General features: G+C 36.2%; 1 protein-coding gene across 1 annotated transcript in view; it reads left to right on the forward strand.

Moving 5' to 3' along the window:
* IQCK (IQ motif containing K) overlaps nt 1-27,945 on the forward strand; it is a 39,676-nt gene that overhangs the window by 313 nt on the left and 11,418 nt on the right. The window contains exons 2-8 of the mRNA XM_068423951.1: nt 1,080-1,135; nt 2,849-2,984; nt 4,826-4,923; nt 10,966-11,018; nt 11,137-11,214; nt 20,691-20,775; nt 23,959-24,070. Of these exons, the coding sequence (XP_068280052.1) occupies nt 1,080-1,135; nt 2,849-2,984; nt 4,826-4,923; nt 10,966-11,018; nt 11,137-11,214; nt 20,691-20,775; nt 23,959-24,070 (618 nt within the window). The remainder of the gene's footprint in view (nt 1-1,079; nt 1,136-2,848; nt 2,985-4,825; nt 4,924-10,965; nt 11,019-11,136; nt 11,215-20,690; nt 20,776-23,958; nt 24,071-27,945) is intronic.

Raw genomic sequence — 27,945 nt, forward strand, 5'->3', positions numbered from 1 at the left:
CATCGTCTTCTGACAGAAACATACCTTTGTGTGTGCTTCTGCTGCCAGTAGGGCCACAAGTATCCAGCTTATTGCAATAGTGTCACGGCCTCTGGTTTACCGTGCAGTAACCTGCGCCCCACCTGGGTGCAGCTTTGTGGGTTATCCTGGTAAGGGAGTTAGATTGTTGCCTTGGGAAAGCAGAGGTGTGACAATGTTACTGCTATTACGCAAGTTCAATGAATACAAAACTTCTGTTCTCAGAGTCTGATTCTAATAGCAAAAGTCTTGGTCTTTTCCCAAAGTCTGAGAGCACTGAGACTGATCGGGAACCTGAGAGACCAGCACCATAGTTCTGCGGTGCCTGAATGAGGTTCTCCTCACTTAGTACTTTATAATGCCTTAAAGTAGGTATTTTGCGTTAAAATGACCATTTTTAATGTAGGAATAAAGTTGTTTATTCTAATATGACTCAGCTGAGGCATCTGTACTACACGTGGAAGTAGCAGTGCCAGTAAATCTCCTAATTACAATGGTAGAGTGGTAAACCTGCTGGGTTTGCCTGTAAGAGTTTTCTGCGTTGTGTAATCTGTAAGTTTTTTTCATATCAGGTCCATTGTCCTCCTTTATTTTTCGTCTATATACTGCTTTTGCCTTTTTTTTTTTTTTTTTTGAAAGTGGAGACAGTAATACTTAGCAATGTCCTGGGAATTTCATTGCTTATAGGGCAATTCAAGTTGAAAAGCAGTATTATATACTAGTAAAACCAAAAAAAAACAATGGTCAATTCCATGCAAGCATCTTGATTTTACTTACATAAAAATATTTGGAATTATTGTTTTGGTTAAAAATCTTTTTCCAAATAAAGGGTTCTTTTATCACTGAGAACTTTGGACTTGACTTAAAGCCAAGACAAGAAGCTCTGAAGTTCTCACTTGTTTTAAAACATTAGATTTCATGTTAAACAAATATTTGTTGTTATTTATTTTTATTATTTCAAACCAGAATAAGTACCTTTAGAAAGTAATGTTTGTTTAGGAGGAAAATGAATATGTTTTTAAAGTCTTCTGGATAACTGTTGTACTTCTTTTTACTTTTAGAGTATGAAGCAGAACAGTCTCAATTTCCAGACATTCCTGAATCAAAACATGGATCTGTGAGTATAGTTCAAGTAAAAAATTTGCATAGGGCTGGTTTTAAAAGATTTTAAATAACTAAATGGGAAAATTAGGTACCCAGAGAGTAGATTCATTCATAAAATGAAAGCAAAACTACATTTTGCAAACAACTTTTGTGAATCAACAAATGTAATATTCCAAATCACTGCTTTTATTTAAAGCAACTTGGGTAGCGCTATCCTAAAATTAGATTACCAGCTATGTTTGGTTTGTACATCTCGCTGTCTTTTTGCTGTGACTCTGCTTTGTAGGCAGGACTCTGAAGGGTGCAAGGATCTCCTTTGGGTGCTGTTGCAAGCAGACCGAGTACTGAAATAAATACACAGGAGAGGGGAGCAAGCGCGGGGAAGGAGTTACGCCTCAGTTTCACATGTGTGATAGATCACTTGGATGTGGCTGTTGAAATTGGTGGAATTAAACCTGATGAAAGTTGTTTGAAGTCTTAATTTTGACCAAATAAATTCAGTCTAGGAAGATTTTTTTGGCAAACAGAAAAACTTAAGAAGGACAAACCACTTTAAATCTTTGTCCCCACCAGTTCTAGGAGCAGCAAAATTAATTCTTTTGGGCATCACATACAGAGTTAACTTTCATTTAAATTAGGCATTTTTGTAGACGTTTTATCTTATTATTCTTTATTTAGGTTACTTTGTTATTTTAAAACTATTTTAAGACTTTGTAGTTTAAATTTTCTGACAGTTGGTCTGTTTAGACCTATCCTATTTCCCCAAATGAAACCGGCTTCATTACAGGCTGTTATTAAATTTGAATAGTGAACTCTGCTTGGGCATAATATATTGATATATTTGAGCATCAAAATGAAATAATATACCTTTTTATGTTAAACCACTTTTTTTAGTTTCTAAAAGGATCATTTTTTGAATCTTGCATATATTAAACAGGAGTCTCTGCGGTCATTGACATGCAATGTATTAAAAGGGTAGTGGCTGGATCCCACCACCTGCTTTTCAGTAGCTCATAAATACAACTGAATTTTAAAGTGAAACTGTTCAGATGACATAGTGTTCATAACATGTTTTCCTGGCAAACTGTAATGTGGTGCATTTTTGGGGATGAAAGGATGTATCTGCCTTTCTATAACAGGTGTAGCTCAGCATCTGTTAGGAGTGTTCTGCCGACTCACTCTAGCAGTTCCTGCACTCCTAAAAACCATACGTAAAATTGTGGACTATCTTTTTTCATGGTATCCATAATTGTTTCTGTGTGGGGAAAGTTAACATCTGGATTTTCATCTGCTCTGAATTTGTCTGTTTGTGCTTTGTTTAGAAGGAAAGTCTGTTTTCTTTAAAAGGTGACTTCTGAACAATGCAGAAACAAATATATAAGCTTCGATTCAGAAAATGTTGCCAGTTTTAATTTTCAAAGAATTACTATTTCTTACAATGGCTAAAATATTTTTAAAATGGTGATATCTCAGCATATTCTCTTAAAAGCAGTCATATACCTTCTGTTAGGTTTGGATGATTTATTGTGCTGGAAACTGCAGAATTTTTTAAAGTGTAATTCTTTTGAAGTACTCAGAAAATACTGAAATAATTTAATATGTGGATTAGAAATTATAATTGCATATTTATTTAACTGACCTTATAATTTTTCCTGTTGAATTGGCTTCTATATATTTTTTACAGTTTGATTGGGGTATTTACATGGGTTACATTTATCTTGGACAGGTGTCTTTGGAAGCAGGAATATTGCAGCCATTACATATGGAACAATTTTATTCAGCCCCTGCAGCTGATACTGTCCAACAGTTGCTTCCCATACCCGAGGCAGCCCCCTTTCCAGAACCACCTGATCCAAAAACATGTAAGTAGGAGTATATTATCTTGAACCCTGCTGTGATTATTTTTCTTGCGTTTGACGAGGGTTTGTAATTGAATTTGAAGTGTTAACAGCTACAACACCTTTTCTTAAGTGGAATTTGCATGATTAGTCCCCTGGTCTGTAAACAAGGAGCCAACTTGGCCACTTGGTCAATGGAAGAGAGCTCAAATGGTGCATTACAAATCAGTAGCATTGTCTAGCTGTTAAGGTAGTTCTCTTCTGAATAAGTGACTTTTTATTTAGCCACTTAAATCAGAGAAAGACAAGCATTTCTTCCTCTAATTTAATAATGCAAAACCAGGATCAATAGACTAAATAGACAATTGAGTTTGAAAACTGTTTTCAAAATATTATCTTTGCCCGTCTGATTACAAATTAGAATGGAAACAGCTCTAAAATTTTGTTCTTCCATTTTTATCAATTTCTATACTTTATAACATTTACCAAGTAGCAAGGTATTTTTATTATGCATTTTAGCCCTCCTTTTTGTCTTTTTGTCTCTTCCATTCATTCTTGCTCATTAGGAATTCCTGTTGCTAGCCAGAAGCAGTGTTACCCTTGGCTTTTATATATATAATGTCCTTCCAATCATGAACATTTTCTGGCAGTATATGAACCAATTAATGGTATAAAGCAGAGAATAAATTCAGTGTTTCAGCGGTGTTGCCAGAAGAGAACACTTCTATGACTTAACCTTTACTGACTACACTGAATAGTTACTGAATGGCAGGCAGTCTGGCTTTAAATAAAGGACAGCACTTCAGCCGATACGCCACCCCTGCTTGTCTAGGGTCCTAACAGGTTTGGTTTTGTTCACCTTTCTGAGGGAAGTGCTCTTATGGCTTCATACAGGGTTGTGCTCCCTGTTCCCTCTGGCCCAAGAAACTTGAGTTCCTCCATGTGCAGTGTCTTCATCAGAAGGGGTAGAAGGGGTAGAAGGCTCCTCCACCTCACCCAGTTTACAAGTTGATGGTGAAGGGTCCCGTTAGGGAAGTTGGAGATGTGGGGAAAAGCTGAGAAGGAGACAGAGCTTGAGTGTCTCAGTTGAGCAAGCATGTAGTCATTAGGCATGGGCAATAGCACTGCTGGTTTTTGGTGATGCTGACTGCAGCTGCTTTCTTCTGCACGGAACTGTGATGCCAACATGTATGAGCACATGGGAGGTACAGTAAGTAGACTTCATGTAAGGGCAGTGCAGTCAAACGTATGAGAGAGATGCCGACCCAGACAGCCCTCTCAAGGTGAAAAAATTGGGTATATGGAGTCATGCTCAAATTTCTGAAGGATCTGGCAAGTAGGAAGTAATTATGAGAAAGAAATCACAGCACCACTGAAATATAACCTTTGTTCTTTCTTCTGTCTAGAAATTCAGTTTTATGACCAACTCTGTTACCGGAGATTGTAAAGGGTGCGAGGATAGATACCAGAAGTGATCTAGCTGTAACAGCACTGAGTTTGGTGCAGGCTAATTTACTTTTCTTTCTGTCAGGTTAAATTAGCCCACACCGCTTTTCATTTCCATGGCTAAACTGCTTCTGGTGTCTGAGTTTACTCATTTAAAACTAAGTCTGGCATCTTTGAGGCACACTGTAGTTAGCAGTGTTGATGCACCTTTAGTTTGATGTTTACTCGAGTTTGTGTCGTCTTGGCTGAAGAGAAGTGAAGACAGATCCGTGACTGTATCTGAACTGAATGTGTCTGTTTAGTTCAAGCTGTGATGGTATTGATAAAATGACTGATACTTGGTTTATGATATCTAATGTTTGTCTTTTTGTGAAATCTAAGTGCTTACCTGGAAGTGAAGGCTGTACTCTTTTGCTCAGGTTCTCCTCAAGAATACTTAGAGTATTTCATATTTCCAGTACTCTTACCCGGAATGGCTGAACTTCTGCATCAAGCAAAGAAGGAAAAGTGTTTTGAGGTTGGTTTTTAGTTTTCAGTTCAAATCTTTGGCAGGAAGTTACAGCCTTTTATTTTGTACACAGTATTTCTTTATTTGGTCTTTTGCAAGAAAACCAACCACAACAATATGAAATAACATATAATGAGTTGTTTTGGATCTGGTCTTGAATGTTGTTTTCTCCACTAATTCAGAACAGATTGCATACTATACACACTTGATGATTATGACAGTATCTAATTCACAACAAATCCTCCTCCTTAAATACCCAGTTGGATCTAGCCTAAACAGTGTTGTGTTTTAGAGAAACAGGCTTCCTTTCAGATTAATATGCATCGCTCATTTGAGGGTGACGTAAAGAACTTGAATTTTACTTCGTTACTGAATTGTTTTTGCTGGTCTGGCATGCTAATAGAGGTTTAGCTTTTTAACATTCTTTGTAATTCCATTAATTGGAAAGCAGGGTATTCAGCATTAATGAGCTTATAAAAATTGTACATTTAAAAAAATCATTGTTTGCTACATATATTTTTATAAATTTGTTTTCAGTGTATGTGTGTGTAAGCATATCTAGAGAGACATTCCTCACTGTATATAGGGAACGCTTAAAAAAGCGTTAGAACTGGTGCAAAATAAAGCTCGTTGTATCATCGTAACCTAACTCACAGACCCCCACCAATGGATTAGGTACTGGGAGTTGTGGGGTCTTCCCTCATTTCTGCTATTTTCTCCAACCATGGAAATAATTTTTTTCTATTTCTTTCTTACTTTCTGCCTGTCATCCGCACTTTCCAATGTAAAACTTCTCTATATTTTTATGCCTGCAGCTGAGCCTTCTCTTACTTGCAGCTTCATAATATAAAGAGCAATTAATATAAATGACAATGAAAATATCTCCCTTTTTTTACATAATACTCATCTCAGGAATACAGTCTGTGCTCTTGGTGTTATAGATTAAAAAGATAGCAAAGTGAGGAGGACTTTGAGGTACTAGTGGGTTATTAATCGTCTTACGTCTTGGTCTACCACCTCTCCTACTACTGATGTTGACTTCCTGTTATAGGCATGTGTTTATATGATAACAGACGTTGTGGAACAATTTGTAAAAATTACATGTGTGCTATTTACCACTGGCCTATACATGCCTGGCACAGCCAAAATTACACAAAGCTTACCATGCTTGAATGGACACCCCAAACTTGCATTTCAAATCCAAATCTGTACATTTAATAACTGTAAGTTATTTCAATTTTTGCTCAGTCTTTACAAGATTTTTGTGTCTATAAGCTGATTGATTTATAGATGTGTGTATATGTACTTATAATCTGTGATTAATACAGGTGAAATAGGAAAATGGTTCATTTACATGTCGTTATGGCATGACATCTCTGTACATCATTCGTGCCATTGCATTTACATTACCTAGCCAAGAACAGATTGAACATATATATTATTCATCACACTTTTAATGAAATCTATATTGATTCCTTTTTTTTTTAAAGGAAGCACATATCCTTTAACAGGAAAAAGGCATATCTTACAGTCCTTGATAGATGTTACATATTTCTGAAGGCAATAAAACAGCACTTAATACAAAAATATGAGAATTCTTAGAAATATTTCAGTTTCAAACTCAGGACAAATCTAGGGTTACTTTGTCTATTTTTAATCTGAGAAATTTTGTAGAGCATCAGTGGTATATAGATGAGAAGGTATCTGTTCTGAAAATGAATTTTTTATGGATCTGTGTGTTGCTTTATGGTAAACTAATAAAAACAATTATTTTCTAATGCATAGAAACTTTGTAAAAATGAGCACATCTTATCAAAAAGACACTTAAGTGATTTTTGTTGTTACATGAAGATATGTCCTGCTGTTGGGGAACCAAGTTTAGGAAAGCAAGCTTATGTCAGATGATAGTTTTCCACTGTGACTTCATTTCTTCCTCCTTTTCAACAATAACTAGTAAAACAATAGCTCTTTATGCTTGCCATATAACTGAATATTTGTGTTCTTTTCCATTACTGTCCAGGTGCTTGTACTTGGACATTCTGTTTCCTTATCTGACTTAAATATGTAGTTTCTAATTATAGTTTTGTTTTATAAGAAATGTGTTGTTCATATGGATTTGGAGAAAATAAACATGCTATAATTTGTATTAAAATGGTTAGTGCAGTAACTGGAACTGATTTTTAGGATCAAAAACAGAAACCTAGAAAAAGTTAGGGACAGGGAGAAAGGATCTTGTGATAAACACACCAGAAGATAGCTTCAAAATTAGGAGGAGAACAAAGAGTAGAACGATTCATGGAATTCATGAGAGAACAGGAGAGGAACATGATTAATTGTAATTAATCGTGTAATTAATTGAAAAAATCGTGAAGGATGAGAACAGAATACTGGGTTTGAATTTTGTCTAGACATGAACAATTAAAGCCTGTAAAGGGCAGCTGTATAGAATAAACCAATGGAAGACAAATGGAAGAAGCACGGGAAGAAAGGGAGGAATAATCGAACTGACTGCAGTCAATGTTGAATGAGCCTGGGAGAAGAGAGAGGGAATTGCGAGGCAGGATGAAGAGTGGGGTTTTGATGAGAGAGACTAAAGGTTTTCATGTTTTGAACGGGAATGAAGATGAATGAGAAGAGGATGAAAAATTAAGTAGGAGAGTTGTTTAGCAATTGAAATTGTGGTAAGGGAGATCAGATCATGGGACCAACAGAGGAATTCAAGGAAGAGATCAGAAAAGACGCATCCATGACTGGAAGGGAGGAGTTGTAGAATCAGCTGAGAAAGTCAGGAAAAGGAGATGGTTATGCTGAAAGTAGTCATTTGTGTAGGAAAGAAATCTGCAAGATCTTATTTGGAAGGTGGTATAGAAACATAACTTAAACATTTCATTTAAAATAGGCTCTCTTGCATTGTGTAGTGCATATGAAAAATCTGAAAAGCAAAAACCTAGAAAAAGCACCAGCTGCTAGATATATTTGCAGACTTCAAACTGACATAAATATGAGAACAGTCTGCAGAAGCTTTGGTTTTAAATTAGAGATGAAAGAAACCTATTAAGCTGCCCAGTGTATTCCCTTGCTGATTTTTTTTCCCTACCATGAGTTCTTCTGTGCTTTATGCTATCTGCTGTCAAATGTCTCCAAGGGAAAGACTGTTTTCTTAAATCTTTTCTCTCATGAGAACTGACTAATGCATTCATTTTTCAGCATTAAAACTGAACAATGTTTAAAGGTTTTTATTAGCATAACTCTGATTTTTCTTCCTGGTTAGTGATCACAGAAAGAGGATGGTGTATCAAACTCTGTAATGGAACATATTATATTTAAAAGTATGATAGATCAGGGAAAGTGAATGGAAGAAGATTTCCTAATTACTTTGCCATCTTCTGATCACCAGTATTTTTGGATGATTATTACCAAGCATGTCATATTTAAACTGAAAAATGGAAAATGAATTCTGAATATAAATAGTTTATAAACACATCTGCAGGTTAACAATGCACATTGTGCAGATATTTCCTGTGTTTATCCTGATTCATGTAGCATAGGAGGAATGTGTCAAAGGCAGGTCAATTTATGTCATGTTTTCCCTTCTATAAATGTTGACTGCTGTGCAGCTAATAATTTAATTCACTAGCAAAGTGAACTGTTTCCTGGCAAAAAAATAACAAAATAAAAAAATACTCAGCTTGACCAAATTCCTCCCTGATAAGTTCACTGGATCTAACAAGGATAAAGCAAGATGAATTTGATTCCTTTGGTGATGACTGTTTTGACAACACTGTTTGGATTGTTTTTTCCCGTTGCAAAGGAAAAGCAATTTACTTAAAACAGATTAAATTACAACTGCTGGATTAAATTGAATTTTGTTGTCAAAGTATAGAATTTATTCTCTGAAACAATTCACTAAGTAATAGGACCCAGTTTCATACTGTGATTGAGAATAGCTGTACAAAGATGAACAGACTCTGCTATTTGTTTTCAGATTCTGTTCAAGTCAAAATTTGTCCATTTAACATCTAAAATGACCTGTAGAAAGCTCTCCAGTGAAGGTGTTGGTCTCTTAAAGCTTAGGTGTTTGGCTTCTCAGAACCGTATCTGGTATTAACATGACAAGTGTGAAAATTCCTTAAGGAGATGTGTTTCTTCACAGCCAAGCACTCTAATGGAGTGCTACATGAACCCCAAAGCTTTTGTTGTCATGAAACAGATCATAAAGGCACATGGGATTCAGGACTGATAATTGTTTCACGATGTTCTCTTTTTCTGTTCTTCTGCCTTTTTTTTGTTGTTTTAAATTCTCTTTCTTTTCTGCAGGAGTCAGACTGTGTGTCTACCAATGATAAGATTCACTTAGAGTGGTAAAAGCTTTCCTGGGTATCATCTAGGAATGCTGTGCAGTCTAGCTCTAAACTTCACATTTGTCATCCCCTAGCTATGTGACTACCCAGTATTTCTCACTGTGCAGTCAGGACCCCACATAATGTTCCTCTTCCACTTCACCTGTGGCTGAACTAATACACTGACCCCCAAATTATGCCATACCCCAAACTGAAAGAATTATGCCATGTAGAGCACTTTTTTTCTGCCTCTCTATTCACATCCCTCAGTCCTTTTTGCATCATATTCTTGTAGCAAAGGGAGAAACACAGATGGTGAGGATAATGAATAGAATAAAGTAATTTGTCATGCATTTAATTTCCAATTACGTATTTATTGTATTTTTCCTAGCAAGTGGTAGTTGTACCTTTATTTCTTAGATTTTAATCAAGACTCCAGCCTCTTTCATGACATTTAGCAGTTTCACAAATGTGTTTGACCAGTGTGAATTGTTTTCCTAAAAAGTAATAATTGCAGCTGAATCTCCCATTTGACAGGGTAAATGTTGCCTTCTGGATGGGAGCTAGGCTTTCTCTTAGCTAAATGGCTGCTGTTTTGATAAAACACTCAGTGTCTCTGTTCTGCAGGGGCTTAGTGTCTTTTAGTGTTCACTCTCTGGCTGTGTACATCCATAACACATCTCATGTAAGAGGGGTTCAGAAGATACTAGTCAAGCTCTTCCGTTATTCTGACCAGAAGTCTACATGATATTCTCCACATCATGGTTACTCTGGTTTGTGATGAGCAGAATAAGCACCTGTTCTCATTTATACATTCAGTCTGTAAAGACGGAATGTGGAGAGGAAATTTCTAAGAAAAGAAAGGCCCTAATCAATTCTGTATTGATCAAAATTCAAGCTTTGAATTTTGAACTCAAAATGTATTTTACAGCATGCAGTGCTGTCCAGCTAAACAGGTACTGGCTGCGTGAGTCACTAAGGATAAACCACTGCAAAGCGTTTTGCAAAATTCTCGTTGGTGGTGAAGAAGTCTTGGAACTGGGAGCAAAGGGCACAAATGTTTTTGTCCAAAGCTGCAGGTTTTGATCTTTTTATCTGATTCTCTGTAATGCCCATGGTACCTGAGGTTGTGGATATACATATGCCTTGTTTTCTGCCTTCCTTTCTGGACTCCCCAACAGATGATTTTGTCTGAGCAGCCATACAACACGCTGCTGTTTGTCTTATGTATTCACAACACCTTCAAGCTGGTTCCATGCAGGAGGAAACAATATTCCGTCCATGTTCCTTCTGTGCCTTGAAAGCAATGAAGTATTTTAAGTGTGATAATAGAACTTTGAACAAAATGGCAAGTTATTTATAACATATTTTCATGTATGAGTTCTGTAAATTTCTTTGCAATGAGATTGCTACTTAGAAAGAACACCATTCAGAGATATTTGTTATAGCTATACTGCACCAAATATCAAGATAGCGTATGTAGAATTTTCTCACTCATTTTTTGACTTGACTTGAAAGCATTCCACAAAATTTCTAAAGTTTTGGCTGAGCCAGTGACTGTTGGCAGTAGCAATACTAAAGTAGACAGAGTAATGTGCTGTATATTTTATTCAATAAAAGCAGTCAATTTAGCTTCTGTTCCTCTCCAGTAGTAAAAACATGTGACCAATCCAAAGATAATAAATAATTTGAAACTATCTTCTGTCTTTAGAGAAAGAGGACCAAATTTATTGCCTGTGATTTCCTAACTGAGTGGTTATACAAGTAAGTTAATCATGGCTTTTACTATTAATTATGCTTAATGATTCAAAGGCATTAATTTGCAAATAGAATAGCTGAAGTTTAAATTAATATGCATTGTTTTCTCTTTTTTTGTTATCAGCAAGAACCCAAAGAGGAAAGATGAGTCATTCACAGAATTCTTTTCCATTCCTTTTGTTAACGACTGGCTAAAGGACCAGTAAGTTATTGCAGTACTCAGAGTAACCTTTTCTCCTTTTATTCTTTTTCCCCTGCTATTCCAAAAAAGTAATAGAGCCTCAATGCGTTACAATTGTGCCCTCTAAATGCCCTTTACTGTGTGCAGCAAAGAACTATGTGATGCTTTCTAACTTGGTAGTGTATTAGATACAAGATATTTTGTACCAGAATTGTTCACAGAGAAATTAGTTTAGAATTCCTGAATTGTAGAGTGCAGGGCATTCAAATAGTCTGGTAGTATCATGAATATCTTTGTACTAAGGAGCAAAGCAGTGTTTTCAATGCTGCTTCCTACTATGGAAATCTTTGAGGATATATAGTCTAGAAATTCTTCCTCTAACAGTAAGCAGCTGTTTTAAAAATACCTGTAATAATCCTTGGCATCAGGATACATTTCTGCAGACATTTATGATTTTGCATCTGAGAAATGAACACTTATTTTGACAGCTTCAATCGTGTATTCCTCATTATTCCTGTAGAACCAAGCTACAGAGTAGTTTTGAGAGAAATGTTACTGTCCTTGAGACTGCATTTTGTTTTAAAATGTAGCTGTTATATGAGGAAAGAAGAAAAGTAAAGTAATAGTCCACGGTGAGAGAATCAGAAAATTACAGAGGTCAGATTTTAAAGAAAATTTTCAATTTAGAAACTGAATTGGAGGCTAGGTTGGTGGTCAGTGAAAACTTAGATATTAATATCTTTGTAGATGTTTACTTCATTACACTATGTAAGTGGAAATTGGGCTTTCTTGAACTCTTGTCATGTGAAACTTAGAACCTCGAGTCACTGATCCAGCAAGAGGAAAGCTCCTTGACATACACAGGTTTTTGGAGACAAGCTGGTGATTGTGGCATGAACAGTTAACTTTGACTATCTTAGAGGTAGTCTTGTGGTCAAAGTTGTGTAGGAAGTTTCTGCAGTAAGATGGACATCTTTGGAGAGTGACCCATTTAATCTCAACTGCAGTACCTTCAGGTACCTGCTACTGCATCATACTGTCCAGCCACTGTTGTTCAAACCTACCACCGGTGGGACACTTCTAACAGTTTCCTTCTGTAGAACGCTAGGTCCTGCCAACAAGATTCCTGTTTAAGGCAGTGAATTTTGTAGTTTGGAAACTGATTATGAACTGCAGTGAGGTTGTCATACTCGTTTCTTAAGCATACTGAAGAGCCGTCGGTTAGTAAGGCAGTTTTGATACCACTGACTCATGAGGATGGATATTTGTACCTAAGATAAATATCTAAGATCACAGTTTTACAAAAGTTTCTCTTGGAAGTAAAGCTGATAAATGGTTCCTTGCTCTCTCCTGTTCTTCATCCCAACCTGCTTGTAGGCAACCTAATATCACCCTGTCTGTTTGGTAGGATGCTTGGTTATTCTGATCAAGGACGTATTGTGAATTAGAAATCTCTCTGCCAAAATGCATGAGGAGGGTTTGTGTAGCTATTATAGATAATTTCTCCAATCTGGTTCACCTGGGAGCCTGACAAACCTTTGTACTGGCACAAACAAAGGATTAAAATGAAGGGCTCAGGGCAAGGTGAAGAGAATAAATGAGCTGCTAAGATACAGAGGTGGTGGCAGGAGCTGCTTAAGTCAGCTCTGCCAACAAGAGAAATACACTGTGGAATCACAGCCTGAATGACTCATAGCTTCTGTTAGTACTTGTGCTCCTAAATAATGTAGTGACAGCTCCACAAGGACACTGAAGTGTCGAAGTCCTACTTAAATTGATACACATTTGATCTTAAATCCTCTAAACAAGTAAGCCTTTAAAAATAATTATTATTGAAATTATTATTAAAAAACAACTTTTTGTGAACTTATATTAAAATTACAGATTTCTTAAGAAATATTGCTTATGAAATCTGTAATTTTAAGATAAGTTCACAAAAAGTTGTTTTTTAATAATAATTGATTCTATGCTTTTTATTGTCATTTCCATTTTTATTTGTTAAGGATTTTTTGTTTTTTAATAGGATTGATGAATATGTAAGAGACAATATGCTAAAAAGTGCTGGTCAAATTTTGATGGGAAACATCCCTATCCCAGCTGTTTAGATGGTATAATAAAGAAAAAGAAGTAAAAAGTGTTGCTGCAGATTTAAGGGGTAAACTCTTGTGTTGCTTTTTCAGTTACTTGTCTAAATTTGGAAAGTGTTCTGAAAGATCTGTTAAATAGGAATACATTTCTATACTGTGTTAAAATAAGGTTTATCAGTGCAAAGCGGTCTTCATGCTTCAAAAAAAACCAAACAGAAAAAAACAGAGGGATACATTTTTGCTCTATCAGAGATCCACCTTTTTTTAATATATTCCATATTTGAGTATGACTTTTTTGGCTCTCCTCCAGTGCCTCCAGTTTTTTCTTTGAAGCTCAATTTTCTTTTAAGAATACTCAAAGCCACAGTCTTATGAGCCTCACTCTGTATGATGTGTTTCTAAATGAGATTCTGCAGCCTACTTTTCCTTTATAAGGAGACCCAAATGCTGCATTGTTTTCCAGAATTTTAAATGCAAACATTTTACCTTCAAAAGCTGGTTACTGTAGATGAAGGAGCTTGTAAAATTTGAATTTGTTTCCAGCTTTAGTATTTATAGTAATTGTTATGACGTCAGTAAATAGAAGCCTCCCTATAGTTACCTTGTCTTCTACTGGGTTCTATGTACAAAATATTATATCCCTTGGGAACCCTTGATTCCCAAAGCAGATTTCAAAAGCAATAGAAGGAGCAGCCTCCCCTCTGACTGGTAATGTACATTTCATGTCCAGGAGAACATAAAACATTTCTGTTGTCTTAAAGGACAGCTGTACCTTTCAGAGGACTGGGAGCTGCAGTTTGAACAAGAAACTAACACGAGTTGTTGCAAACTTGCTGAGACACATACCCATGTCCCTATTCCTACATTCAAGACTGCTGATATAGCCAAGTAAAGTAAATAGAATTAGAGCCGTGAATGTTTTGTACTCCTATAAATATGCTAATGAGCAACACAGTTGCCTTTTGTCAGCGTTTTCCAGTGGTGTTTCTGGTTGAATAGCAGTGAAGCTCAATCGCAAGTAACCAAGCTCTATGTACTGAACCAGGGATAGGAAAAGAGAGTGATCTCTGTATATGCCCTGACCCCCCTTAAATTTTACTTTTCTGGCATAGATAGGTGAGTCTTTATTCTGAGTATCATGGGTGTATCATTACCCAACCTTCTTTAGCATATTAATGAAAGAAATACTAAGAAAACAAAGTTCCACTGCTCTGAAAAATACAGATATCATAAAATTCTACCGTCACATGAATTTAATAATATGACAGTGTTGTTCAAGTTGACTTTCAACCCTTACATTCAGTGAAAGAGAATGGTATATGGATCTAGGTTAGGAATAAGCATAAGTATTTTCCTGGCTGTTGAAGATAAGTCTTTGTATGCATATTTTACAGGGGTTACAAGAACTGAAGGTGTATTTTATAAATAAACATTTGTTCACAAGAATCTATTTATCTGCATTTTCTCATTTTCTATATAGAGGTATTTGCTTGATACTCAGTTCAGAAGGACACATTTTCTGGTTTAATTTATCTTTGTGTACCAAAACAAATATGCAGATACAGAGAAAATAAATTTATTATGGCTTTAATGAAGTGGACAGATAAATATATATGTCTATAAATGATTACTAAATCTGAAGCAGTGGCTTTTAGCCAAATATCTGTATATGCATATATATACATTGATTTTTTTTTTTTTTTTCCTCCCTTCCCCTCAATATTTTAATTAGGTGAGGTCTGCTGGTCTCAGCTGCCTTTACAGTTGACTTCATTGTCAGTTCTCACATGGCCAGTAGGATAATTTTGCACGGGTGACTGATTTCTTTCTTGCCATAATGTGCCCAGTTTCTACAGGCTTTGCTTTCTGCACACTGCTGTATTTCACTGGTTTGTCTCTAAACCAGCCATGTTTAGAGTATATTTGATTTGATTTAATAGTTTGAGCTTTAAATTGTTTTGGGGGGAGGGGTATGATGAGCAGCACATTTAATTGTAATAACAGAAAAGTCCACCAAATATATCTGTATGGATGTTATTCTGTGTGGATCCAAGTAAAGAATTGCCATTCCAGTAATGTGGCAGAATTCAAGTTAATGAAGGAGAAATTTTTGACTAAACCTACAATTCTGTGTTGGAAAATTGCACAGTGTATGTATTAAATATTTATATTGTGTAATGGTGTTTTGTGAGGTTGAGGTTTTATGGCTACAAATCCTGATGCAGTGATGAAACTTGCCTTAATTTATATAAAGATTGTCAAAATGGCAATGAGAAAATTGAAAACGTATTAGTGGTTTGTGACATCTTCCTAATGTTGCTGTTAGAGCACTAATTGGAGATCGCTTTTGCTGCTGTTAGTTTTTCATGTTTACAGGATTCGAGGTCTGATGTAAAGTACACAAACATAGATGGAAATTTCCCCATTGATGTGAGTGGACTTTGGCATAAGTCTGTGTTTGGTTTCCTTCAGTCCAGGACCACAAACACACTTACAGAATACATAAATATTAGTCCTACAAAGGAGAAAACTGAGGCAACACATTGTGACTTGTAAAATATGTAGCAAGTATGCGAGCACAGAGGGAGGACTGAGTTTTATCATTAAAAGTGATAGGTCCTCCCCAAGTAGAAAGCACGTTAAGGGGGAAGAAAGCCACTATAGTTTTCAGACAGAACTTGAGAAAAGTCAAGACAAGAGATACTCGGTCTTCTATTGTTTTGGCAAGTTCTCACTACTAAGACTTCTTGCATTCTTGTTACCATTCACCTGTTCTGCTTCATTCTCCTGTCCATTACATGACTGTGCCTCCCCACTTACCAACTTCCTCATGTTACTTCCACACTATATTTTATTTTTACCATGTCTTTTCTTCATTATAAATAGGTAAATAAGTATATAAATAGTTTGTATGTGTTAGCAGTTGTATGCATATTGTCACTATGACCACTTTCATAAAACTTCTGAGTGTATGTAGTATTTTGCATCTTTTTTTTTGTGGGTTTTTTTTTGTTAAGAGTTGTAGCTGAGACAGAAATGAAACAGGAAATTTGAAAGTGAAATGTTTTGTTTGTTCACAACCTATACCATTTATATTTGAGGATATTCAAAATATAAAAGTGTATTCAAAAGACCACCAAAGAAGTGGAAGGTGCAAAGAATGGAGGGGGACAAAAGAGGTCAAAATAATGGGTTTTTTTTATTCTTCATTTAGCTATTGACAGTATCAAGGAGCTTTTATTTGGAGAAGGTGATAGAGAAGAAGAGTTCAGACAGTTAGCAGGAGGCACACTTCAAAATGTCTGCTCGTTTGCACTTCCTTTCTTCAGAAGATTAAATTTGGTTGTTCCCACATTCGCAGTCCTTCAAAAATGTATCCTCCATATAATGCACAAAAATGTTTTCTTATATATTGTAAGGATTTATCCAAATACTTTTCTCTTATTCTAGTGAATTTAGATTATTGTGAAAGAAACCCAGTAGTTAGTAATTTCTTTCTGACCGTTGAATAGTTGTATTCGTACTAACAGTGGCACATAAAAGGTCTCACTCAGTTTGACCTGTGAAAATGTTTCAGGGTATTTTTGTCAAGTATCTGTGGGAATATTTCCCTGTAAACCTGTGAGGCTCATACAGTGATAGTGGAATATGTGGTTAATATATCTAATTGGTTTTAAATACCAGGTTAGATAAATCAGTACTTCAGTGTCTGATTGTTTATGAACAATCTTTTTCCTGCCTTTGGGGTAAATGATCTTAATAGTATCTATAAGCAGAGATTTTTGAGACATTTCTTTTGAATCAAAACAATACTTTTTCATTGTTGCACACTTTTGCAACTCTGGATAGGCATGTAAGAAGAAGGACTTAATGAAGGCAGGTGCTGCTGTAGTATTTCTAGATTCTCTGAGTAGGAATAAGTAGTACTGAAAATATAAAAGAAAACTACTTTGAAAAATTTCCAGAACAATTTTTTTGTTGTTCAGACTAGTATTTGAAGTTTTGGAGTACTTTCCAAACCAAAGACTTTCTCAGAATCCTTTTTTTTAAGAGTTACACAGATCACCATGGTCATTTACTTGCATGTCTTATATTTATCCCTATTCTTTGATCTGTTTTATCTTTTAGATTACAAATTTTGCACTGACTCTGTCATTGCCTGTGTTCATACATGATATAAATGTTCAAGGAAAATAACCATCCCAGTCAAATTAAAGGTGAAGTGGTTGTGGCTGTTTAATATGGCAGAAGGCCTGATTCTTGTTATTAGGGTTGCTTCAATATTTGTAGAGATGAGCTTTCTGAAACCAGAGAGAAACCCTGACCCGTCATTGACTGCACCTGGCTATTCCACTGTCACCTGCACACCATCCGCCCCAGGCACTGATGCTCTCTGTAGCTAGCACAGTGGTCCTGCAGGCAGCTAGCTGTAAGGCTGGTGGTTAAATTTGGTGGTTGTCAGTTACTGTTAGGGAACAGATTTGAATAAAAAGAGCAATTACAAAATTCTGATTTCTACATGGTGAAAATTTTGTTTGATTAATTTTTTTCTTATACTTAGTTTTCAAGGAAGGAATCAGACCTATTTGTAGAACATATCGAGAACTTAATGACAGTTGGGGTTTCTGGACATTACTGTGTAAAAATACTAACTGTACGCAGTGTCCGTCAGCGTGACTATGAAACCCCATAGATTAGCTTGTCTAGTTTGGGGACAAGATAATGGAGGGCCTTTTTTTTCCCTCTTCTTGAGAGTCCATTGAGAAACCCAGCTTCTGTCCATGAGGAAATCAGACACACGTCTTCAGTAAGATTGTTTTTCAATACCTCATGCATTTATTTAATGCAAGTCTGTTTTATATCTTCTGGGTGCCAAATTCCACCTGCATAATGTAATATAATTAGTAAGTATCTCACATAATTAGTATTTGTACAAGTTTGCTCAGAAAGCAAGAAACGTGTTTCTGGAATTTAACTCCTCTGGTCAGTGTCCGCTTTATTCAGATTTGGTAAAATACAATATTTAGGAAAAATAATTTCACTGATGCTCTTTTACAGGTGCAACTTAGGTTAAACAATGTACCTGATATATATATCAAAATAGATATCAATACGTTTAATGTGTGGGCTTTTAAGATTGTGCATAATCAAAGACTAAATAAGCAGAATATAGTTAGTGTACATTTTACTGTGAGTTTTAATCTTCTTGGAGGCATACAGCTGTCTTCTGCCACAGATGACATATTCCCTCTTTTCCTAGTTCACTGCTGAGGGGTGATTGCCTCTGCTCAGATTCTATTTTTATTTGACCTGAACCCAACTGCGTATATTCTCTCAGACAACACTGGACCTGGCATGACTTCTCTTCTTTAAAGCTGCCCGTTGAAATGATTGATATTTGCCAGTGACGGTCATGCTGGAAATCATGTCCTGTTCTTGCTTGATTTTTGTATTGGTTTCTCAAATTTAGTGTTGGATTATAAACTAGACACTTTTATAATTTGAAAATGAAAGCAAATGAATGCTAGAGTTGGCCTTGCAGGCTAGGAGAAATCTCAATTTGTTCTTTAGAGATGTACTCATTCTTAGAGAAAGTTCAATGTCTTTGATATAACTGCTGTAAAATATGTAGGTCTTTCTGTGATTTTCCCACTTTAAGTTTTGGTTTTCAAAAAGATCAAAAATAGAACAGAGGATGAAAGCCTATCAGCCAAACCAGCACAGTCCAACTTCGTATTTTAAAGTCTGATTATAAGAGGCAGTTAGCTCAGGGAGCCTTGCTTGTCCAGCACTTATGATTTCCCTTGAGCGGTAGAAATGCTAATTAATGTTCATGAGCTAAAACGGTTTAGCTTAATGGAGAGACTTCTTTTTATTTTTGTCTCATTTCTACTCTTCCAAACAGACCAAGATTTTCTTCCACATTACAATAAATGTAGACCGAAACCCAGCCAACATGATGGTGAGACCAATTTAGCTGAATACACAGACTAAAACGGTGCAGTCAGGATAGCATTAGATAATAGTTGAGATTGTGCTCTAAGTGAAATGCTCCTTCAGTGAAGACAAGCCCTAAGAGAAAGACGTCAGAGAGCAGAGGAAGCTTACTAGGGCAGAGACTAATATGAATGAAATTAAGTGAAAGGAAAATGTAAGCTGTCAAGCCTCTTAGCTTAAGCTGTAATATACAGTAAAGTAAATTTCCAACAGAAATGGCAGAAGTAATATTTTAGCCAGAAAATGTAAGACTGCATAAATAGCTTGTTAATTGGTCGTCTTTGCAGTATATGTGTCTTTATAGTATAAATAATGTTCCTGCATGGGTTGCATGTGTCTGTAGATGATTGCTGCATCCAAATTCATGACATTGTGGTCTTCCAAGTCAAAGCTGTGTTCAGTCTGTTTCCCATGCAGGGAGAGTGGCTCTCAGCAGCCACTCTAACACTGTGCCAAGTCTACTGTTTGTAAGTGGTATTTTCATGAGTTTCAGCATTATTGCCTTATAGTTCATTAGTTTTAAATTACATTTATTATAAAAGAAACTATATAAAGGAATTTTGTCTTATCCCTTCCAGTGGATGCTTTCTGATCATTGTGTGTGAGAAATAAATCAACATCCATAGAAAATGGCTTTTGGGAAGCAAGATTTGATATAGTGACTTGAGTTTTTGTTAGTGATGGCTGAATTGTAATTATAGTTTAGAGTGTTTCCCATTAAAATAGGTAGCAACAGAATCATCAAACATGCTTTCAACTTACTGTATCTTTTGGCTGAAAATTGTTGACTTCACATATGTATTACTTTTATCACCAAACAATGTGTATATGCTATCAAAAGCAAAATTTCAGCATTTTAAGAACTCATGTAGACATTTCTAAAGATGGCTCCATGCTTATGCAGATATGATAATTATTACTTTTTTCAGTACATTTTGATTTTAAGTAAAATAATAATGTAAATTAATGTACTAAAATATATTTACGTTATGTGTATTTAATAATTGTTATAAACATTTATGTCATGTCTGTTCTTTGTTGCATGCACACTAAAACCTCTTCTGCTTTACAAATGGCATGCCTACTTCTCTCACCCCCCTCCTACCACCACCTCAAACCTTACCATAATAGTAGCAATTTTAAATGCATGTAGAAGAATAAGAAAGATTACTGTGCTTGATGAGCCATTTGTTTATTATTGTTTTAAAGATGAAATGATTGTAGTGTACATAACACAGAATATATTTTTAAAGGAGAGAGTCTTTGCACATTTTATCTTTGGAGTAATAAGAAATTGTATCTTTCAAGCTCCTGAACAACCTTTATCTTTTTTATAAAATATACTGTTAGTGAAGAAAGTATTTTACATTTACAGGCTGTTTGTTTACAAAACATTATTACTTTTTTTTTAAGTCCTAGACCACCAATTCCTCTCTCTCTCCTTCTATCAGAAGAAGAAGCAAGCATAGTAATTCAGTCCTTCTGGAGAGGTTATCGGGTAAGAGTAATCTATAATTATTTTGCTTGATGTTGAAAACCGTAGGACTGTGAAGGCCCCAGGGAAAATCCTTACATAAATTTTAAGTAGGGGATACTATAAATAGCTGCTGAGACCCCCATGGGTCATTGGCTTTGGATGTTGCTGTGCCTTATGCCTAGTGACTACAGTTTTTTCATAGGCATTTACGCTCATGTAATCTCACTGTTTTCCTCAGCAAAAGAAAGTCCATGGAAATTCAATTTTCAGAAGCACAATGAACACTGAACAATTTTCTTTTTTTTTTTTTTGGTTGATCTTTTACTAGTTGCTAAAGGATAGTGTTATTTTGCTTCATACCTGGATATGTGAGTGAGTGTGGAGATATACAAAGAGGATTGGTGTGGTCTGTTAAGAAATAAAAGCATACAGAAACAAAGAGAAAAAATTGAGATCAAGAATGAGACAGGAGATGTAGGAGAGGTATGAAAGCTGTTATTCAAGGAAAGGGAAAACAAAATGGCAAGCAGATGTTGCAAGCCATCCTGGTAATACAACACTAACACAATCCCCAATTTAAGGGGGAAAAGCAAGGCGCATAAAATAAATACAAAGAAAATTGCTAATACTATTATTTTGGAGGCTGACAGACATGCTAAGCCTAGGGTATGAAATAAATTATTTTGCAAATCCTGAACAGATTCTGTCAAATATTTCTTTGAGAGGCTCTAACACCTTCACGCCTTGGAAAGAAATGGACTTGAAATTCAGATGACTTTGATGACAAGGAAATGTCTTTGCCTTTATCAAAATTTAAGCTTGTAAATAGCCTCCAGATATAGCAGTAATTTCGCTGTGATGGACAGTGAGACATCTCTGTCTGTACGTCAGGTGTTCTTTAAATAAATCAGTATAAAACACTCTCTGTTAAGTTCTTTACTACTTTTATAACAAGCATGAATATGTGAGTGGCTGCTATAATGTGCCGTGTAGCAAAGATAATGAAATACCTTGAGAAGATCTTCTTGACTGATAGATTTTTGTGACGCTTTCTGCTTGTTCTTTTTCCTTTATTTTTCTTTTTTTAAACAGAGATGGCATTGACACTAACATTAATTAGCACTGACAATATCGCTGCAGGCATCCTTACAGTGGAGTATTGCAAAGGCAGCCGTTATCCAGTAACAGTTGTGACTACTAGCAAAGGCTGAAACCCAGAAGGTCACACATATATTCCTAGTTCTTTACAGCAAGTGTAGATTCAATCCAAGTGACTTGGGTAAAGGTGAACTCTCACTTCAAAGTTGACTACTTCAGTGCTTCATGCATTGCTGGTCTGCAGGAGATGATACACATCAGTTGTTTGGAGAAGACTCTTGACCCTTTGATTATTTGCCTGGAGATTTTGCTGCTAAGTCATGGCTTTTTAGCTATGGTAGAATTGCACTCTCATTACAAAACAGAGGCTACTTTCTCAGAAATTATCACAACTATGCTAAATTATAATCTGTTAAGCATGTTTGGAATACGTTGACAGTATAGCTGAAAAGAAGATCACTCGTAACAGTAACTTTTTTTAAATTTTTTTGAATTTCATATCAACCTTGTAAGAACTTCATATAACTTTAGTAGAAGATAATACAGAACTATATTAGTATAATAGGATATTATTAGAGGCCTAAGAGGTATCTGATGTCGAGTCACTGAGTAAAAGTCTTGCCTGTCTTTATTGATCATGTAATCTTGTATTGTATGTCTGCTTTGCCAGTGCACTATCTGAAATATAGCGAGTTATCTTCTCCTAAGTGGATTGAAAAGTGCTGTGGGAGTTCAGCTAGTGTCTGTTGCATTCCTAGCTGCACCACAAAGGAGAAATTCTGGGTGGAAAGAATGCTTCTGAGAAATCATTGATATTGTTTTCTTTAAGGGTTTGGTTTTTGTTTTTTTTTTTAACTAGTGGAAAATGAAGTCCTGCTCTTTTGCTCTGCATGTATCTCAGGGAAGTGGGAGAAAACCAGAGTGTAATGGAGTAGAGTAATAGAGTTCAAATCACAGAGCAAACTCATTACCATAAAATAAATATAAGAAATTTTCAGGAAAAACTAAGGAGTCGGCTTCCTGAAAGCAAAAAGGTGTCCAGGAGAAACCAAGTTTATTCCTGCTTGTTTCTACCATGTATTTCAACTTCAGCTTGAATTAATAGGACACTAAGTCCTAAAACATAATGACATTTTATAGATGTAACATTTAGAAAAAACAGAACCTGCATTTTTAAGCATTCTGTTATAATTTGAATATGGCTCTAAGAGAATAATCACTTACCAATGTCTAAGCTAATACTAGCATGTCCCCTTCCCACTACTGTCAGAGGGACCGTATCTGTTCTGGATTTTTGCTCGAGCACTGGAGGTAGTAATTGTGTGAATGCTGAGGTAGACAACTGGCAACACACTGCTAATTAATCAAATCCTGCTTAGAACAAGTTTAAGTAGCAGAGTGGTAAAAGCTGTAGGATCAACACAGGTACATAAGCAATAATAGAAGAATTCAACTTAAATCTTAAATGAAGTCAAGCCTGTGACTATTGTCATTTTTTATGGAAGCAGAATTACGCCCTTCATAGGAGTGATTGACTGACAAAGAATAGATATCGTGTAATGCATTCCAACTACTTTAAATAACAGATTAATGGCTCTCCTGTTTGTGAAAATTGTATGGCTGGGATTGTCAGTAAGCCTATTTGCCGCTGGTAGCAGGTGTGAGTCAGTTTGCTGGAGTAAGTTTCCTGCTGAATGACCCTTCGTGCTCCTCTTCTGCTCTATTATGTCGGTCAGTGGGTTGGTTTTATAGTGTTGTGGTTTTCTAAAGGCACTAATACCCTTCCACATAATGCTTTAAATTTTAATTAACTCAAAGAATAAGCGTCTCACTGCGATCACATTCTCAGGAGTCCTCAGTAATCAAAATGATCCCCTAATTGGCATATTTATGTTTTCAATGGGGTTTGTTAATTTATGTGGGTTTTATTTCTGTAGAAGTTGAAAACTGTAAACCTCTGGGATTGTGCTTTTATAGCAGGCCCTTCAAAAAGGATGGATGTCACATATTTGCCCAGCCACTGCGCCACGAAAAAAATTGTCTCATTATCTTGGGTAACATAAATGTATATAATTTTAGTTGCATTTTCTGTTTCCCCTTTCCCAGGTCCGCTGTGATAGTGAAATACAACAGCTACGTCAGTGGCAAAAGCAGTTGAGAGAGGACAAAAATATTATTAAAATAGTGAAAGAATTCTGGACTAAGCAGGAAGCCAAAGGTAGGTGAATTAAATTGTATATTTTAATCATTTTTCTTTTTACATTAAGTGTTTAATTTTTATATTTCAAGTTGTATTAAGAAATAGGACACAGTAAGACACAAATCGTGAGTGAAAAGAGAAGGCGATGTCTGTTGGAAATGTCTGACTGTTTCTTTACAGTCACTACTTACTCTAAGTTAGTTGTCTGTATAGCTAAAGTAGCAATTAAAAATACAGTACAGGGCCAAAGCTCAATAATTTCAGGGGACTATGACAACGTGCTGGCACAGTATGTCCTAGGGCAGGATCAGACCTCTACCAGCTACACAACCTGTAAATACTGTTTTTTTACCAGGCGGGTTGTTTTACAGTTTTTCTGAACTGTGGGATTTCTCTCTGGTAAATGTTCTACTGGCATTTTCCTGTAGTTATTTATAGCAGAAGTCGGCCTGTACAGTTCTAAAAAAAGAAAACAAACCCAAACAACCCAATATAATTGCTAAGGGAAATGAGGCCAGATTGCTTTAAGAACTGACACTGTAGTATGTTTCCTCTTTTGCCCTGATTGTGGATAAGGCTTTACTGACAGGGTCAAAGTTATCATTCACTTACTCAGACACAGTGGTGTAATTACGATTATTCATCAGCCTCTGTCTACTAATACAGGAGGATTCACTAGCTCCTCAACCAGTCTACATTTTGTCAGTTTCTGTGGGCTGTGATACATGTAGGGATGTGAACTACACGCCAATAGATGGAGGTGAGAAGAGGTCCTTCAGCTGTATTGTTCATGTGTTGAAGAGAGGGAAAATTTCGTTGTACCAGTCACCTTTGTGTGGGCCTTCAGTCAGATGGCACTGTTGCAGATGTGTTCTCAGATGGACGACCTTTGCCTTGAACTACGTAAGAGCATTCAGGGTGCAGTTTCACACAGTCAGTTGGATCAAACTGGGAGCTTCCTCAAGGGTTGGTCCCACTCTGTAGCTGTTGCATGGATTTTAGTGATTGTGTAACTGCACCATGGGTTTGGATCAGTGAGGGGTTTTGGTATGGGGCAGGTTAGTTTTCCACAACATTGTTACTACATGATTGCTGTATCTAATACAAAGGAGAAAGTGAACTGGGGAGAGACAGGGATAGTGACTTTCAGCAGCCCACAGCTTGGTTAAATTGAGCAGAATATGAGATAGTATTCTCATACCTGGTTACTGTTCATGGCTGAGGAAGTGCCAATCTCTAAGTGATTGGCAGGAGTTAAAAGCCAGGGGCAAGTCATGGCTTAGACTTCTTCAGCTCAATACACAAAAGCACATCTGTCGATGTCCTCATTCTGAGCCTAGTTTTTGTGAGACTTCACTGGGAAAGGAAAGACTTACATTTGAATCCCTGCAGGGTGAGGGAGTTTAGAAACAGGTTTCTGTGAAAGGTTTCAAAATGCCGAGTCCTGGTCAGTTAGATACTTCCTATCCAGAAAAATCTACAACTGTGGATTTCAAGTGACAGAAAATTGCTGATATGCAATCTGGAATTAGGCAGCTTCATCATAATGGGAGGCCTCTGTCCTCTGTGTTGCCTAATGACCTAGGCAGCTTTTCACTCAGCATTGAATACTTGTGGGTCACCATTTGGAGCTCTTTCTCTTTGTTGCCTCTGTAGACCATGCCGTTGTTTCATTGGTTCACCTTCAGGTGCCCAATTTCTACACATTTAAATTCTAAGCTGAGACATGGAATATGTCCTGCTGGGTCTTCACTCAAATGTTTTTTTCTTTCCTTATTCTCTATGCAGCTTAATGTTCTTTTTAATTAAATGGAGTTATTGTACTCATGCACAAGTATGAAATAGGGTATTCTGGAGTTAAGTGTTTGACATCCTCACAGTATGCATTATTTTAAAAATTACAGTAAGAATGTGCATACATAAATAGTACTTATTAACATCACTGCTGTAGCAATTGGAGCTTGTTGTAAGTGTTGTAAGTGCAGTTCTTCAGTAACTCTGGTCATCAAATCTTTTGTGGCTATTGTTAATTTCAAACTGTCCTGCTTTTTAATGGATGATACAACTAAAACTTCCCTATGAAGCATTTTAATTATAAAATAGTCCATGCTCTGTAAATGCCAAAGGAATTAACAGCAGTCACGTCATTAACCTGATGTACTGCAATTATTCTTTCCCTTTTTATTGTGCATCCATTCTATCTATCATTAGTTACAAGCTGATCAGGCTAAAAGGATGGCATGAAAGTTCCACACATTTCCCTTTCTGCTTGTGATCTTCTCTTGAAATTTTTGCCTAAAGGTGAAAGGAGTTTCTCCTTTCACATATGTAAAAGGACAAATCTGTTACTAGGAATGATCATTATAACAACTGGGATTACAAATTAGCCCCTTGTTTTCAGTTTTCTTATTTTGTTGTTTTTTCCTTCACACAAAGTAAATGTAGTAGGCACTTGGGCTAATAATAACATTTTAAACAAATGCTAGACTCTTTCTTATGTGAAATCCCAGCACTTCCAGCTGGGCTACTTTTTATAATACCAGTAAACACGAAGTTATATATTGGTAAGTTTCAAGCTCCCCCACTGGCAAACCTTTGATTCCCTAAGCTTCTTTTCTATTATTTCCTATTTGTACTTGCGTATCTGTAGGATAGCATTAGTTTTTAGGACATCTGGTCTGGGTAATGTTGCAGTTATGCTGTGTTAAATTTGCTGGGGAAAATGCATGAGCTGGATTGAAGCTCCTGCCAGCTAGCTTCAGCTGCATTGTGCTATTTAATAGAATGTGTCCAGTAAAATCTGCTTCCATTGTAATAGTGCAAGATTTGTACTATATGCATTACACCCTGAGTTCATTAGAAAATATCCAGTGAAGAAATCTACTTTCCCAGTTCCGACTGCAGAATTAGTTGGTGTTCTGCGTACACTTCAAAACGCTTGATATTCTTCCAATGTTCCTTCCCAGTGTTAAGAGTTCTTATCACAAGAAGGAGTGTGCATTGATATCAGTACTGATACCAGTACAAATAGCAATAGATTTCTTTGAGTAGATAGAGACATTGAGAGGCAGGCTTATAATTAACACAGACAGTAATGAATGGTGACCTCAAAAGCGGTTCTGAATGTCTACACCAACAGCAGGACCACAATGAAAGCTGTTCCTGCAAGTTGTATTTCAGCTGTGAAGGCTTAAGTGTGAATTCAGTCTGCAGAAGTCTCAGAGTAGAATTTTTTAAATCATAAATACACTTAAGTGTCATCTGATATCAAAGTTGTCATAGCAGAGCAATTTTTTCAAAAGACATTGTTTCCAAAACCTTCCTTTATGTATCATGGCCTCCTCCATTGCCTTGCTGTTACAGTATTCTGCATTGTAAGATGTTATGAGCTGACACGCTTTCCTGTGTCTGCACTGTGCTATATGCAGGACCTTTTGATCACTGCTTCACTTTGTTATGAAATGTTCAGAACAAGAAGAGTTTTCTTCAGTGTGGTATATGTTTTAGTACAAATACTGAAACCAGAAGACTCTCGTGATTCTTTTTTGTGATAGCAGTTTGTTACAAGGTCTGCATGGATTTTCCAAACATTTATTCATATTTATACTGCAGTTTTAATCCACAAAAGGTCAGGTTTTATTTACCAACCCATGCAATTGCCTAAGGGATATTTTAGAGCTGAAAAGAATTCATTCTGAGGAGCAAAATCGTACATCACAACAGGGAAAAACACATTTATATATGTGTATATGTATGGGGTGTTTGTATGGAGTAAGTGAAGCAGAATTCTTGGCTTTAGTAGCTTAGAGCTAGAAGATTAAACAAAATAGTAACTAGTAACAGTGTACAAAAATGATGAAAAATAAAATCCATGAGACATGTTGTCTTCCAGC

This window comes from Nyctibius grandis, chromosome Z, assembly GCF_013368605.1.
Source record: "Nyctibius grandis isolate bNycGra1 chromosome Z, bNycGra1.pri, whole genome shotgun sequence".
Taxonomy (NCBI): Eukaryota; Metazoa; Chordata; class Aves; order Nyctibiiformes; family Nyctibiidae; genus Nyctibius; species Nyctibius grandis.